General features: G+C 44.8%; 1 protein-coding gene across 3 annotated transcripts; it reads right to left on the minus strand.

Annotated features, from left to right (window-relative positions):
- Nucleotides 1-6163: 6163 nt before the first annotated feature.
- AKT1S1 (AKT1 substrate 1) lies at nt 6164-10831 on the minus strand. 3 transcript variants are annotated; one of them, XM_053451680.1, is made up of 5 exons: nt 10744-10831; nt 8448-8943; nt 7440-7520; nt 6955-7103; nt 6164-6464 (listed from the first exon to the last, which is right to left on the minus strand). In XM_053451680.1, exons 2-5 carry the CDS (start codon nt 8920-8922, stop codon nt 6330-6332), a joined length of 840 nt encoding a protein of 279 aa, XP_053307655.1. In that variant the 5' UTR covers nt 8923-8943; nt 10744-10831; the 3' UTR covers nt 6164-6329. The 3 variants fall into 3 exon arrangements, with proteins under 3 accessions (XP_053307655.1, XP_053307656.1, XP_053307654.1); XM_053451681.1 differs by having other exon boundaries at nt 10760-10778; XM_053451679.1 differs by lacking the exon at nt 10744-10831 and adding an exon at nt 10592-10713.
- Nucleotides 10832-12422: the final 1591 nt, after the last annotated feature.

Raw genomic sequence — 12422 nt, forward strand, 5'->3', positions numbered from 1 at the left:
GTGATGGTATCTTCCATTGATGGAACTCTAGCAGGTCTTAATAAAATCTAGAAGCACCCACCGAGAACATACGCACACAGTCATAAAGACGCATGATCTCTGCAATGGATACAGAAGATGTATTCTCAGACATACAATGCCAGACAACTGTGGCCAAGCGAAGACCTCCTTGGTCAGGTCTACAGGTTAAATTGTTTCTGATAAAGGCCGGTGATTCTTCTAGACTATCGGAGTAATGATTTTATGATCCAAGTACGGGCTAAGGAGTTCTGTTGCTGTCGGTGACAGAAGGATGAGTCTGCCTATGTGTTCATAAAAAGCGTAAACCTCCCACCCATACCAAAAATAGTAGGGATTCAATTTGTCAGAGTAATATTTTTTATGGAATACATAATTTGATCCAAAATACAAAACGGAGAAGGAGAAGACCCGAGGACTCCTGGAATGTAACATCAAGATGCGAACTCCCTGATGCTTTGATTCCTTCAAGGTTTCTTAATAGGTTGACCCAGGGCCTACATTGAAATCAACTTCAGAAACGTTCTTTCTCGAGCTGGTGGAGGAACCCATGACGGAATCTTAAGTTGTCCACAATATGCTGAGTCAGTTTGTGAGATTTTAAAGTTGGCAGAGAGCGTAGGAAGCATGTTACTGCAGGTCCAGATTGGAGATAAAAGGACTCAATGTAAACATGTAGAGTCATGGGATGGGAATAAGAGCTTTAGTCTTTCGACGGTATTCCATCTTCTAGGGAAGATGTCCAAGACTCAGATGGGTGGCCTGTCCCCACAGTGACCGTTCCTACAGCAGGGCTATCAAACATTGTTCTTGAGGGCGGAATAATCAGGTATGTAGCCCTTTTGAACTAAATTGGATAAAATCTTCAAAATTAAATAAAAAAAAAATCTATGTCCTTCAATTATTTTTGCTCTTCATAAGACAAATAGCTTTTGAGATGAGATACCAGAAAGGGAAGGGTCCGTCAACAATGAGACACCTTAAAACCAAGGTGTGATAATTTCCTTTAAACCCGAGTTTAGTTTAAAAGACAACAAACAATGGTTGGCAGTATTTTGTTTCTTGTTAGGTACGAAAGGCTCTCATTAGAGAGATGGGCTGGTCGAGCAAGAGACAGCATCCAGAACCTCAGCAATTATCCTCCGACATTCACCTGTCAAATTGTTAATTACTATTTACAAAAAAGATAACACGAGCAGAACACGTGAGACAGAGGTCATACGGTACATCACAGTGTTGTGTTTCTCCCATGTATGATACACCGATCAGCCATAACATTATGGCCACCTGCCTAATATTCTGTAGGTCCCCCTTTCCCGCCAAAACAGCCCTGACCCGTCGAGGCATGGACTCCGCTAGACCTCTGAAGCTGTGCTGTGGGATCCGGCGCCGAGATGTTACCAGCAGATCCTTTAAGTCCTGTAAGCTGCAAGGTGCGGCAACGTGATTCATCAGACCAGGTGACCTTCTTCCATTGCTCCTTGCTCCAGTTCTTATGCTCACGGCACTTTTGGCAGTTGGCGGTGGTCAGCATGGGCACCCTCACTGGACTGCGGCTACCAAGCCCCATACCCAACTAACTGCGATGCTCTGCGTGCTCTGACTCCTTTCTATCAGAACCAGCAGTAACTTTTTCAGCAGCTCGTCTGTTGGATTTGCCCGCACCGGCAGCATTCACCCCCACGTGCATCAATGAGCCTCAGCCGCCCCTGACCCTGTCTCCGGTCACCGCTTTTTCCTTCCTGGGATCACTTTTGATAGATACAGATTTCTGATCCATTTCATGTTATTTTAACGGACAAAACCTGCTTCTCTTTCAAAAACAAGGGCATTTATGAGTGACCCCAAACGTTTGAGGTGTGGATGTGTGTGTATATGTACAGACACACACAATACAATAGAACGGACTCAAGGAGTAGCGTCCACAATTCAGTTTAAGCAGGAGCTACATAAAAGTTATTTACAGGTATCGATAGTCCGAAGAACCCCAAACCCTTCAGATCTTGCCGGGGGGGGGGGGGGGATAATTCTTCTGATTAACCGGGTGTAACAAGGGATTCTCCAGGACGACAGAGTCGTCTAACACCAATCTCAGAATCTCCGCAACATCTTGCCTCTTAGCTGGTAAAGAATCCCATACCGCCCCCTGCTGGCAGGACTAATGACCTGCAGGCTATTCTTCATCATGCATTACGTTTCCATTACATAGAAACTGGCAGATCGGCCTCATTCCGTCCCATCTAGTCCGCCCGTTTTTCCTGCTGTAAAGACTCAAATCTTAATCAGTCCTCGGTCTCAGATTCAGGAGCCACATGCCTATCCCACTGGTGTTTAAATTCTCTCACTATATTAACCTTTACCACTTCTGCTGGGAGGCTGCTCCACTTATCTACCACTATTCTGCAAAGTATCATAATCGTTTTTATAATTATTTGCTTGTCCCCTGCAATAAGCAGACAAATAATTACGCTCTTCAAAACAAATTTATTGTACGAAGTGGGTACAGTCATTGCTTTACGGGAAAAAAGGCAAGCACATTTCAGGCCTTTACTTCGGCCATCTGTATTAAAGTCAATGGTGCGACGCGGCTCAAATTAACTTTTCAAGAAATGAGCTGTTTACTCGCAAGCGGAAAAGTGAATGTCATAAAACATCAGCGGTATATAAAGTCCACGGTGGAACGCGTTAGGCGCCATTTTTCCCGATCTTGTCAGTTGTAATACAATAGTAAAAAAACTCATTCTGACACACGATCCGTCGATTGTGGATATTTCTTAACAATATTCTCAAACGTAAAGAGATCTGTAACCCAGGGGCGCAGCTAGAAACCACGGGTCCCCAACTTCATCAAGCAACATGTCCCGCAGGGCCAGCTTTCCCCCCAAACAGCTTGTCTATGCCATTTTGTCCCCAAACAGCTTGCCTGCGCTATCACTGTTCCCAACTAGCTTGTCTTTGACATCTTATTCCCCCAAACAGCTTGCCTGTGCCATCACTGTGCCCAACTAGCCTGTCTTTGCCATCTTTTTTTCCCCCCAAACAGCCTGCCTGTACCACTTCCTCCATGCTGTGTGCGGACTGATCCAGCATGCAGGAAGTGGATATGATGTCACTTCCTGTATGCTGGATCAGTCAGACGCAGCGTGCAGGATGAGTGCATGAGAGATTGTTACTAGATGTGGCTATTACCCTCCCCTAGAAGAGTTAAAGGGGCAGACAAATGGTCGCCAGGCCCCTTCCTTCAATCCTGCCCCTGCTGTCACCTACATAAGCCTTAACTTCACTGAATTAATTAATTTTTTTTTTCCAATTATTGTAATTATTTTGGAAATTGATTTAAAAGTACATGAATCCTCTGCATGACGCTCACAAAAAACAAAGAACCAATCAAAGCGGAGGAAAGGAAGTAAACATGTGGCATCAACTTCCTCTCTTTCCCCCGCCCACTTTACAAAAGCCTGTCTCAACCAATCAACAGCATCCAGCAACTTAACAAGAGGGGAGGAGCAAACGGACCTGCGAGAGTTATTGAAGCTGAGAGATCCTCTTTAACGTTCAGAAAACGGAATGAAATTGCTTAAAATCTACAAAATTGTGTCCTCGCTATTTAGATATTTTGACACTAGAAGCTACACGAAAATTTGCTTTTTTTCCCCACAGATAAATCACATTTTATAGACAAGAATTTTATTTATGGCACTAGAAATACACAAATTACTCGCAGATTTATTCCCCAGCCTGCGCAAGAAATGTTTCCCGCGTAATTGCACTTTTTATTTATTTATATACCCCGTAAAGAAGGAGGAAAAAAAAAAAAGCGGTGCTGTCGTCACCGGTAAATATCTCTTTCTAAACTCAGGTTTTTGCATTAATTCGGAGAGTCCGTTTGACTCCAAAAACATCAAATTTCATTTATTTTATTTGCAATAAGAATCAAAGTAAATATTCAAAGTTTTTTTTTTTTTAAAGTTATTTTCAACGTAATTCCGGATTTTGTGCGCTTGCAGACCATCTCGATGGCTCCAGATGCATTGGGAAGTCACCTGCCTATGGTTCAAAACATAATTACAGGGGAAGTCCTGACTCTGAATACAGGTACCGTACCGTGCAAAAGTTTGGGGTCACTTGTTTTGGAAAGAAAAGCAAATCTTGTCCATTAAAATAACATGAAATGGATCAGAAATCCAGCACAGATGGGGTTAATGCTGTAAATGACTACTGTAGCTGGGAACAGCTAGGAATCTCTTCCTAGGAGTACAGAGACCCTTTATCACTCCCATCACTCCTGTGTTCCAATGGCCCTTTATCACTCCCATCACACCCGTGTTCCAATGGCCCTTTATCACTCCCATCACACCCGTGTTCCAATGGCCCTTTATCACTCCCATCACTCCTGTGTTCCAATGGCCCTTTATCACTCCCATCACACCCGTGTTCCAATGGCCATCACTCTCATCACTCCTGTGTTCCAACATCCTGTTCGCTGATCCAAGTTTAAAAGGCTAATTGATTGTTAGAAACCCTTTTATAATTATGTTGCGGCCAGAAATGTCCTTTTCCATAAACTTTTGAACGGTAGGGTACAGCAGTCATTCGTTTTTCAAGATGGCCGCATTACACAGCGGATCACGTCATCCCGACCTACGACTACAAGAGGGAGTATTTACAGAGGTTTAAATACAAAAAATATGTATAACGAGACAGCGTGGATCAGAGCATGGGGTGTAGCAAAGCCCTTGTGTTCGGTCAATAGACTTGGACATCAGTAGACCGTACAGGTCAAAGACCAAAAGATTAAAGGACGTTTAAGGTCATCACAACTAACGATCTAAACAGCATGATAAAAATCAGCGAGGGTTTCTCACGCACCTATTAGGTCGTTTGCTATTTAACGTCATTTACCACCAACGCACTTCACAAAATAAAAAGGATAGATTATTCCAAAAAGAAAGTTATCACGCTCCGGGAAGTTAGAGGTGGCCAAAAAAAAAAAAACGTATTAACCTCCATCTTTGAATTCCTGGAACCCGACAACTTTTGCTTTCCGTATAATCTAAATCGAAGCTAAACATTGGAGGCCACTGCGGAAGCCGATAATTGGGCTATTCACGACCAGAGCAGCGCAACGAGAGAGAAAAGAGGAAAACAAAACGTAAGCAGCACCTTAAAGCAGGATTACGGCTGGCCGCTCCTGCCGCGTTCACATTTACACGAGTCAGAATGAGGACTTTATTATGCTGGCAGCAAACCCTTACCCCATACGATTTATAGCGGGTCAGTAATTATACAGCGCCAGCCTCATAGGAGCAAAGTATTTAGAAGAACCCCCAAACTAGTGATTTAAGGTGACACTTAAGGGGTAGTAGAGACAGGCAGAGCATCACCCAGATATTAAAAGTTGATAATTGTAAGCAGTCCTTAGCACTGCTGGTTAACGCCTAGTGGTTCCTCGTTACTGTATTTAGTTGACATTACCCAGCATCCCCTGCTTTGGGTAGAAAATGCACTTTTTAAATCCAATAAGCATTCAAGGGCAATATTGCTTTTCCATTAAAAAAAGAATATCCACAAGATTGTATTGGGGGTTCAACAGGTAATTGGCTATTTTTTGGAAGCTGGCATGTCTGATGAGATGCTGAACACCAAATGCTTGTGTTGGTCAGCAGCGCCACCTTAAAAAAAAAAAAAAAAAAAAGATGTCCCAAAGTGGCATTTAAGGTGGCACGCAGCTTGATTCTCAATGCAAAGGGTGAAACGGCGAGGGTTATACCTGGAGAACGGATGTAGAGGTTCCCAAGAGAGATGTTATCGAGAAATCCCAAGTAAAAAAAAAAAGAGAAAAAACAGCCAATCAGAAGTGTTCTAAGCACAAGAGCTCACATAGGGCAGCCACTCAAGAAAATTCAACCCCCCCATTGAAGTATTGCTGTTCAGGTAACGGTCCGCTTAAGGATCCCCCATAAAGAAGAAATAGAGGGAATCTCCTTTGATAAGAATAAAAGCGCCGCACAAAAATACAGATTCCTCTTTTATTGAGGTGGCATAAAAAAAAAAAAAAAATTTGGGTATGAAATTATACATAATCATTGGAAAAAAAAAATAGTCAAAACACTGACAATTTGGGGGGAAAAAAATTAAAATTGGACGCAATAAAAATGTATTTCTTTATTTTTTTAAACCATATTCGAACGGGAACCGGTCGCCCTTCCAAGTATCGGCGGGCGGCTGGGATACGATTGAGCTTTATCTGCTGATTGAGACCAGAGGGCGTTCATTAGTGTTGAAGCCAGTGTGCAACAGGGCTGCGCGGGTTAATACTTCCGGTAGTTTACTTGGAAGTCGCCAGTGTTCAGTCGAGGGCGAGGAAGGTCCCCGAAGGGTTGGGTGGTGTCGTGAGCAAGGGCGCGCATGCTGGCAGCGATTCTTTCCAGGTCGGGAGAAGGAAGCTGGGTAGACGAGAAGAAAGTCAGCTGAATAAGCGCAAGTTATGATATAAGCACTAGGCACGGTCAGACCAATCACAGGAGCCATGCTGACCAATAGCCAGTTCCTTACATCACATGACACCACTCCAGAATTAAACAACGGGGAGGAATAATCATGCAGATCCTGAGAAAACAAGTTAGATGGCTGCTTCAATGGACAAACAAGGTGGGCATCTAATATCACATGTTCAAACCTCTAATATATAGGAGATACTTAAACATGGAAATAGCTAGTGTGATGACAAGGGGGGCATCAGCGCCATGGCAGACACCAATGCATTTTACTTGGAGATAAGCAGACTGTAGATCTAAAGATTAAATCCATAGGGAACACAAGATAGGGGATTCTAAGACCCTATACTACGAGAAGAAAGGCCGTGTTGAGGAGATGGATAGGAGCTGTGATCATTAGCATTGAGGAGCTTAACTGCCCCACCACCAGAATACCCACCCTGCCCGTATCTTCATCCGAAGACTTATTGCTCTGCCTTTTGTCCTTGAACCCCCAGACAGGCACGGTGACCGGGAGAGACTTGGCATATTGCTGAATGTTGCGTTGCAGAGGCAACTGCCCCGGGACATCCTCAGTCAGGCTCCCATCTGTAACATAAGGGGGGCAGAAGTTTCCAGACCAGCCAACGGCGCATGTACTTAAACCATTTTTTAGAGTTCACATCGAGGGGGTAATAATCCCATCGGGCAGCGCCGTCTGCTTTAGAGAAGGGCAGACTTTGAAGCTAGTAGACACCAGAAGGGGATACAATAAATACATTTATAAGACCGGCTTCTAAACGCCATGGTTTTAAATGGTTAATGTAAATGAAACAAAGGACAACAGAGCAAAGTTCTGTAGTTGTCAGTAGGGGGTCAGATCTGCAGAAGAACCTTGAGAAGATCACAAAGTGCCCCCTCCCCGGCTCATTTAACCACGCTTACCGTCGGTGCTCTCTTCAGGGTCCGATTCAAAGAAGGGTTCACAATCCTGGCTGTTGGAATCCTCATCCATTACAAACAGTCCTGTAAGCAAGAGAGTTTAGTCTCAGTATAACTGGAGAGATAGACGCTGTATAGTGATAACGCGATTCCTACAGAGCCATCTAGAGAAATATTGCGCAAGTGGCAGTGGACATGGGGAGGAAAAGACACTTCACTTAGTCCCTTGTCTTACGCCTACCCCATGCATGTTCTACCGTTGACTTAACACTAAATGCGGCAGAACACAGCGGCTCAGCTAAGCTTGTCGTTGACACAGAAGATTCGCACTACAAATCTGCAGCAATACCTACATTTAAGAGCCACGATCAATCCAAGCAAAGAGGTTCTGTATTAAGTGGACTGGAATTAAAAGGAGTTCACTTCACTCAATCCTTGATTGTCCTCGCTCTAGAGGCTCATGCAACCAATAGTTTTTGGCGAGCCAAGCTGGCATCTCAGTAGGGAGCGCATAGCACAGCTCGGCGCATTTCACCCGCCGCTGACTTTGACGGGGAAAAGCATTTCTACAGCTGATCATGGCAGGAGTTCTATCAAGAAACCCAGCAGCTCCCATGCTACTGAAAAGTTACCCATGCAATCCTAAAATCAGGCCACTAATCACAGGATTAAGATGTACTAAACTAATTAACCCCCCATTAAGAGTTATATATTATATTCTGCAACAGGGAGGGCAAGGGCTGCCTTAGTGCCAACCACTCTTATATCTAGATGAAGGTGGCACTCGTAACACCATCGGCCGGTCGCCCTCAGGAAGCCTTACATTCAACGGGAGACACAATGAGCGCTTGGTCAACCACAGCAAGCAAGACCTTCATGAACATGAAGAAGCAGGTTAGTTTAGCAGCCAGAACTTATTAGATGAGTGGTTTGTGCGCTGGTCAAGAAACACGCAACCCCAGTGCCATCGCATTACAAAAGGTCCTCCACACCAAGCTTTACAGCCCTCACCTGCTGAGTCACTGGCCGCATGTTCAGATGCCCTCTGGAGGTGGCCTTGCTGATTGTAGTCCTCGTCAACCTTTCCTTCTAACTTTGTCATTTGGTCAGGCATTTGGTTCTGGGGAATGGGCTTAGCAAAGTCATTGTCTTCCACCGAGAGGAAGTCCTCTTTACCGTAGATGGAGGGGTAGCTCTTTGAGTAAGAGTTCTGCTTGCCCGATGAGGTTTCCTTGTTGCCTTTGTAAATAGGTATTGGGCTGGTGAATACAGTGGTTTTGTGTACTACAGCAATGTCATCAAGGTATCGTTGGGTGGCCTCTAGGAGAACCCCGCTGCCATGGATAGTGTAGGCGAAGGAGGACACCAACTTGGGCTTGTAGGCAGTGATAAGCACAATGTCGTTTCCGGTTTGTCTGCGGTAATGCTCTGCGGCGCGGATCAGAACTTCCCAGGCATCTTTGTGATTGTCAGTCATGTCTGTCATGGTGATAAGATGTTTTGTACCCTGTGTAGAAGACAAAAAGGATTAAGCATTTGGCGTTGGTTCAGAACAAGCTACTGAAATCCAAACTGGAGGTTTTGACGAAAGCATGATCCACGTTTTCAGTATAGATTCAAAGGGAAAGCCCATAGAAGATATTTCTTTGAGCATATACCCCGACACTGTATGCAGCAATATTGGTCGGTGACAAAAACCTGGTTCCCACCGTGTCTGGAGGCCGCCATTGTTTCCGATCATGTGATTTTTTTGGGTGACTTTCCCGGCTCAAACGCCGCACTGAGCCGACACTTTAAAATCGGCACCAAATAGTTTATGGAGCGTCACTGATCTGGACGTCGGATCTCAAGACGACACCTTTGCAGGTAAGAATTTCAGTTATATGGAGGTTTTTGGTGTATGCGTTACTTTTAACCTTCTTTTTTTTTTCTATATAGTGTGCCAATTATTACTTTTTAGCGGATACCAAAATAGATACGTTTCATGTATTCAAAGGAAGACATTAAACATCACGGCATCCCCCCCCTGCAGATGGAAGGTGAACGCTTTGCATGTTTCTGGCAGGGGCCGGTTTGGGCCAGATGCTAACAATAGATAGAGTTACAGAAGCACAACGCACCCTCTACTAGTGTTGAAAGACATATGCAGCTTTATACAGATCTGAAGTGTGGCAGGGGTAGAAAAACAGGCTGTTTAGGTCGCACTGCGGGGCAGTTTAAAGGGACCCCATCTACATTACCCAAAAGCAACAGTACAGGCCCCTCTCACAACCGAACGCGGCATGCTGTAAAGACCCCAACCTTAATCAGTCATTAGTCTCGTCTTAGATTCAGGAGCCATATGCCTATCCTGTACATGTTTAAGTTCACCGCAGGACTGCGGGCGTAAGATCCGACACCGTCCTACACTTTCGTAACACAAGGATCATCTGGCCCCCTTTTTGTTATAAAATCCTACGTCAACGTAGCTGGAATTTTATATACAATTCAGTGCCTAGATAACTAGATAAAGCACTATATAGGTGAATTTATCCTGACGTTAATTCAAATATTAATAAAAAAAATAAAATAAAATACAGGACTTTAGGCGCCGTGCAGAAGACGCACAAAGCAGCTTTGTTGGTCTTACCAACGCCATTATCACCACATATCGTCAAGGGGCCAATCGCAACATGCAGCGCCCGCAAGAAGGGACCCGATATCAGAGTTTTGTAGGCGAAATTTAAATAATCTGTTTAACCATACATTATACAGGGTCAGTTCAAGCCTTTCAGCTAATAGCTTGAACTAACTGTATAGGCTTAATTCAGTAAGGGATATCTTGTGGCATTGGTTTGTTAATACGAGACAAGTAATAGTCACCCAAGACAGTAAAACACAAAGCCTGGGAACTTTTGGGGCCCCTGACTTTTCTTAAATTCTACGTTTAAAAGACCAACAAGAAAAAAACAGAATTTGCACAGCTAGACAGTGACAATCGAGCACCGATTCACGTAAACAACACTAGACCCCCAAAGGAAGGGGAGGGGGCAACCATAAAAAAAAACACTTGACAAGGGGCCCCAAACGATGCACCAGGAGCCCAGTACTACAGGCACATTATATTAGAAAGAAAAAAAGAAAGTGCACAGACCCAGAGAGAATACACAAGTTACCTGCAGCCCTGCACACTCCGGAACCCCCAGGGTCGCACAGCTACTGACGTCACCACCGACCTCTCACACCCCCTCCCACCCACTTCAATTTAATAACCCTGGGCCCTCCTCCTTTCCCAATCCCACCACCCACAGGCTCGGCACTGACTTACCCCTGATTGAACACACCGGAGAGGGAGTACTTTAGACCGAATTCAACTGCGAAAGCGCAAGTCCGACCTATTTTCCCTTCATTTCCAATTTTTGCCCTTCTTAAAAATGGCGCCGCCCGCTCTGCTCATAGGAAGCAGTACCTTACACTCTTAATTAAAATGCAGGCGATGCTGGCCATTCAATGGCGATACAATTATTTAAAATTAGAAAACGCTCTAAAGTATTGACAGACTGGGGCAAAACATTAATTTGAAAGTGATAGTGTGGGGGGAAAACACTTTGCCAATAAGAAAGAGGTCTTCCTGGGGGAGGTTCTTCATTATCCCCACCCACAGCATGATCACATTTGTTTATTTGATACTCCACATCTCCTGTGCACAGTGAGCCAGTCCCAATGGTGGCTCTTTGTTGTATTTGTTAATTTGTACTCCATCAAACAGTTAAATTAACTGTGCGCAGGGGGTCCACTCCTGTTGATTGATGCTCATGAGCCATTACGGTGTGATTTAGCTTAAAAAGCCAAAGATGTCACGTTTCATCAATGAAGATGGTGATAGTGGTCCCCAGTCTTCTTCTTCTGGGGTCACACTCCCCAAAGAGATATGCAGCCCCTTGCTTCCCTCCCTGGTAAAACCAAGGGCAGACTGGATCTTCTTGGTCCACCAAGGATGAGGGGAGCTACGGAAGCCTTCAGGGACTCACCACTGACAAGCCATAGGTCAGGCCAACGTGAAACAGCAAAGAAAGTGCAGAGGAGCAGTCCATGTGCCTCTGGATCTCTTGTCACCCTGACCAAAGTACGTGTTAGGGTGTACGGCTCGCCCAAAACAACAGGTGGACCTAGCCTGACGGCTCCATAAAGACCTCCCTGTGTCCTCAGCCTTAAGGCCAGAAGACCAAGCGTTCCTTGTCTTGTAGGTACTACTTGATCTTAGCCGAAAGGCTGAGAAGCTCACGTGCTATTATGATTAGGTTCTAAAAGTTTCCAAAAGTTCTGAAAAACATTGTAGGGAGCAAAGTGGCTAAAGGAACCCATAGGGATGTCTAAAGGACCCAGACTCAGCTCCCCTTGACCTTGGCAAAGCATGGATGTGGGTCCTTGCTACTCTCGAGGTCTCGAAAACTTTAGTGGGTTTGCATTTTTTTCTACATTTGCCCAATAAGAGGTTCTCGGCTTGGACTTGACCAAAAAGGATTGTCCTCACCATCAGAAGGCAAATTAAAATGGTGTAAAATCTGCTTCCTGGTTTTATTATATCGATGATGACTTTGAAGGTGACTTTTAGGGCTGTAGAACCCTTCGATACCCTCATACCCAGCAAACATTCTGACCTCCTAGAATAGAGGGCCATCGGGGAGGAAAAAGGGGCACATGGGTGGGTCCTTGAGAGAGACTCTTGTCACGTAGGTAATCACTGTATGGCACTGGCTAAAGCTTATGGGCCAGTGGTCTAAACCATGAACTCGTACAGACCATGGACATGATTCCTTTATCATACCAGACATCGCCATGTTATATGACGGCGTTTGACGTTTGGTGCGGATATCAACTATAACATGCTGGGGGCAAAAGCACCAGCTGGGAGTGTTATATATGATCACCGCGGGGAGAACAGGAAGGAGTCGGCTCCAGACTGTGTGACCCCAAGAATCTGCCCCTTCACCCTGAGACTGGGGC

The sequence above is a fragment of the Spea bombifrons genome, chromosome 12, assembly GCF_027358695.1.
Source record: "Spea bombifrons isolate aSpeBom1 chromosome 12, aSpeBom1.2.pri, whole genome shotgun sequence".
NCBI classification, from domain to species: Eukaryota; Metazoa; Chordata; class Amphibia; order Anura; family Pelobatidae; genus Spea; species Spea bombifrons.

Bases quoted from the DNA above. Each gene is read 5' to 3' on its own strand.
- AKT1S1 (XM_053451680.1), bottom strand. From the start codon at position 8,922: ATGACAGACATGACTGACAATCACAAAGATGCCTGGGAAGTTCTGATC. The intron at 7,521-8,447 runs GTGAGGGCTGTA...TCTTGCTTACAG, and splicing joins TGCGGCCAGTGACTCAGCAG to GACTGTTTGTAATGGATGAG. The intron at 7,104-7,439 runs GTAAGCGTGGTT...CTTATGTTACAG, and splicing joins CCCTGAAGAGAGCACCGACG to ATGGGAGCCTGACTGAGGAT.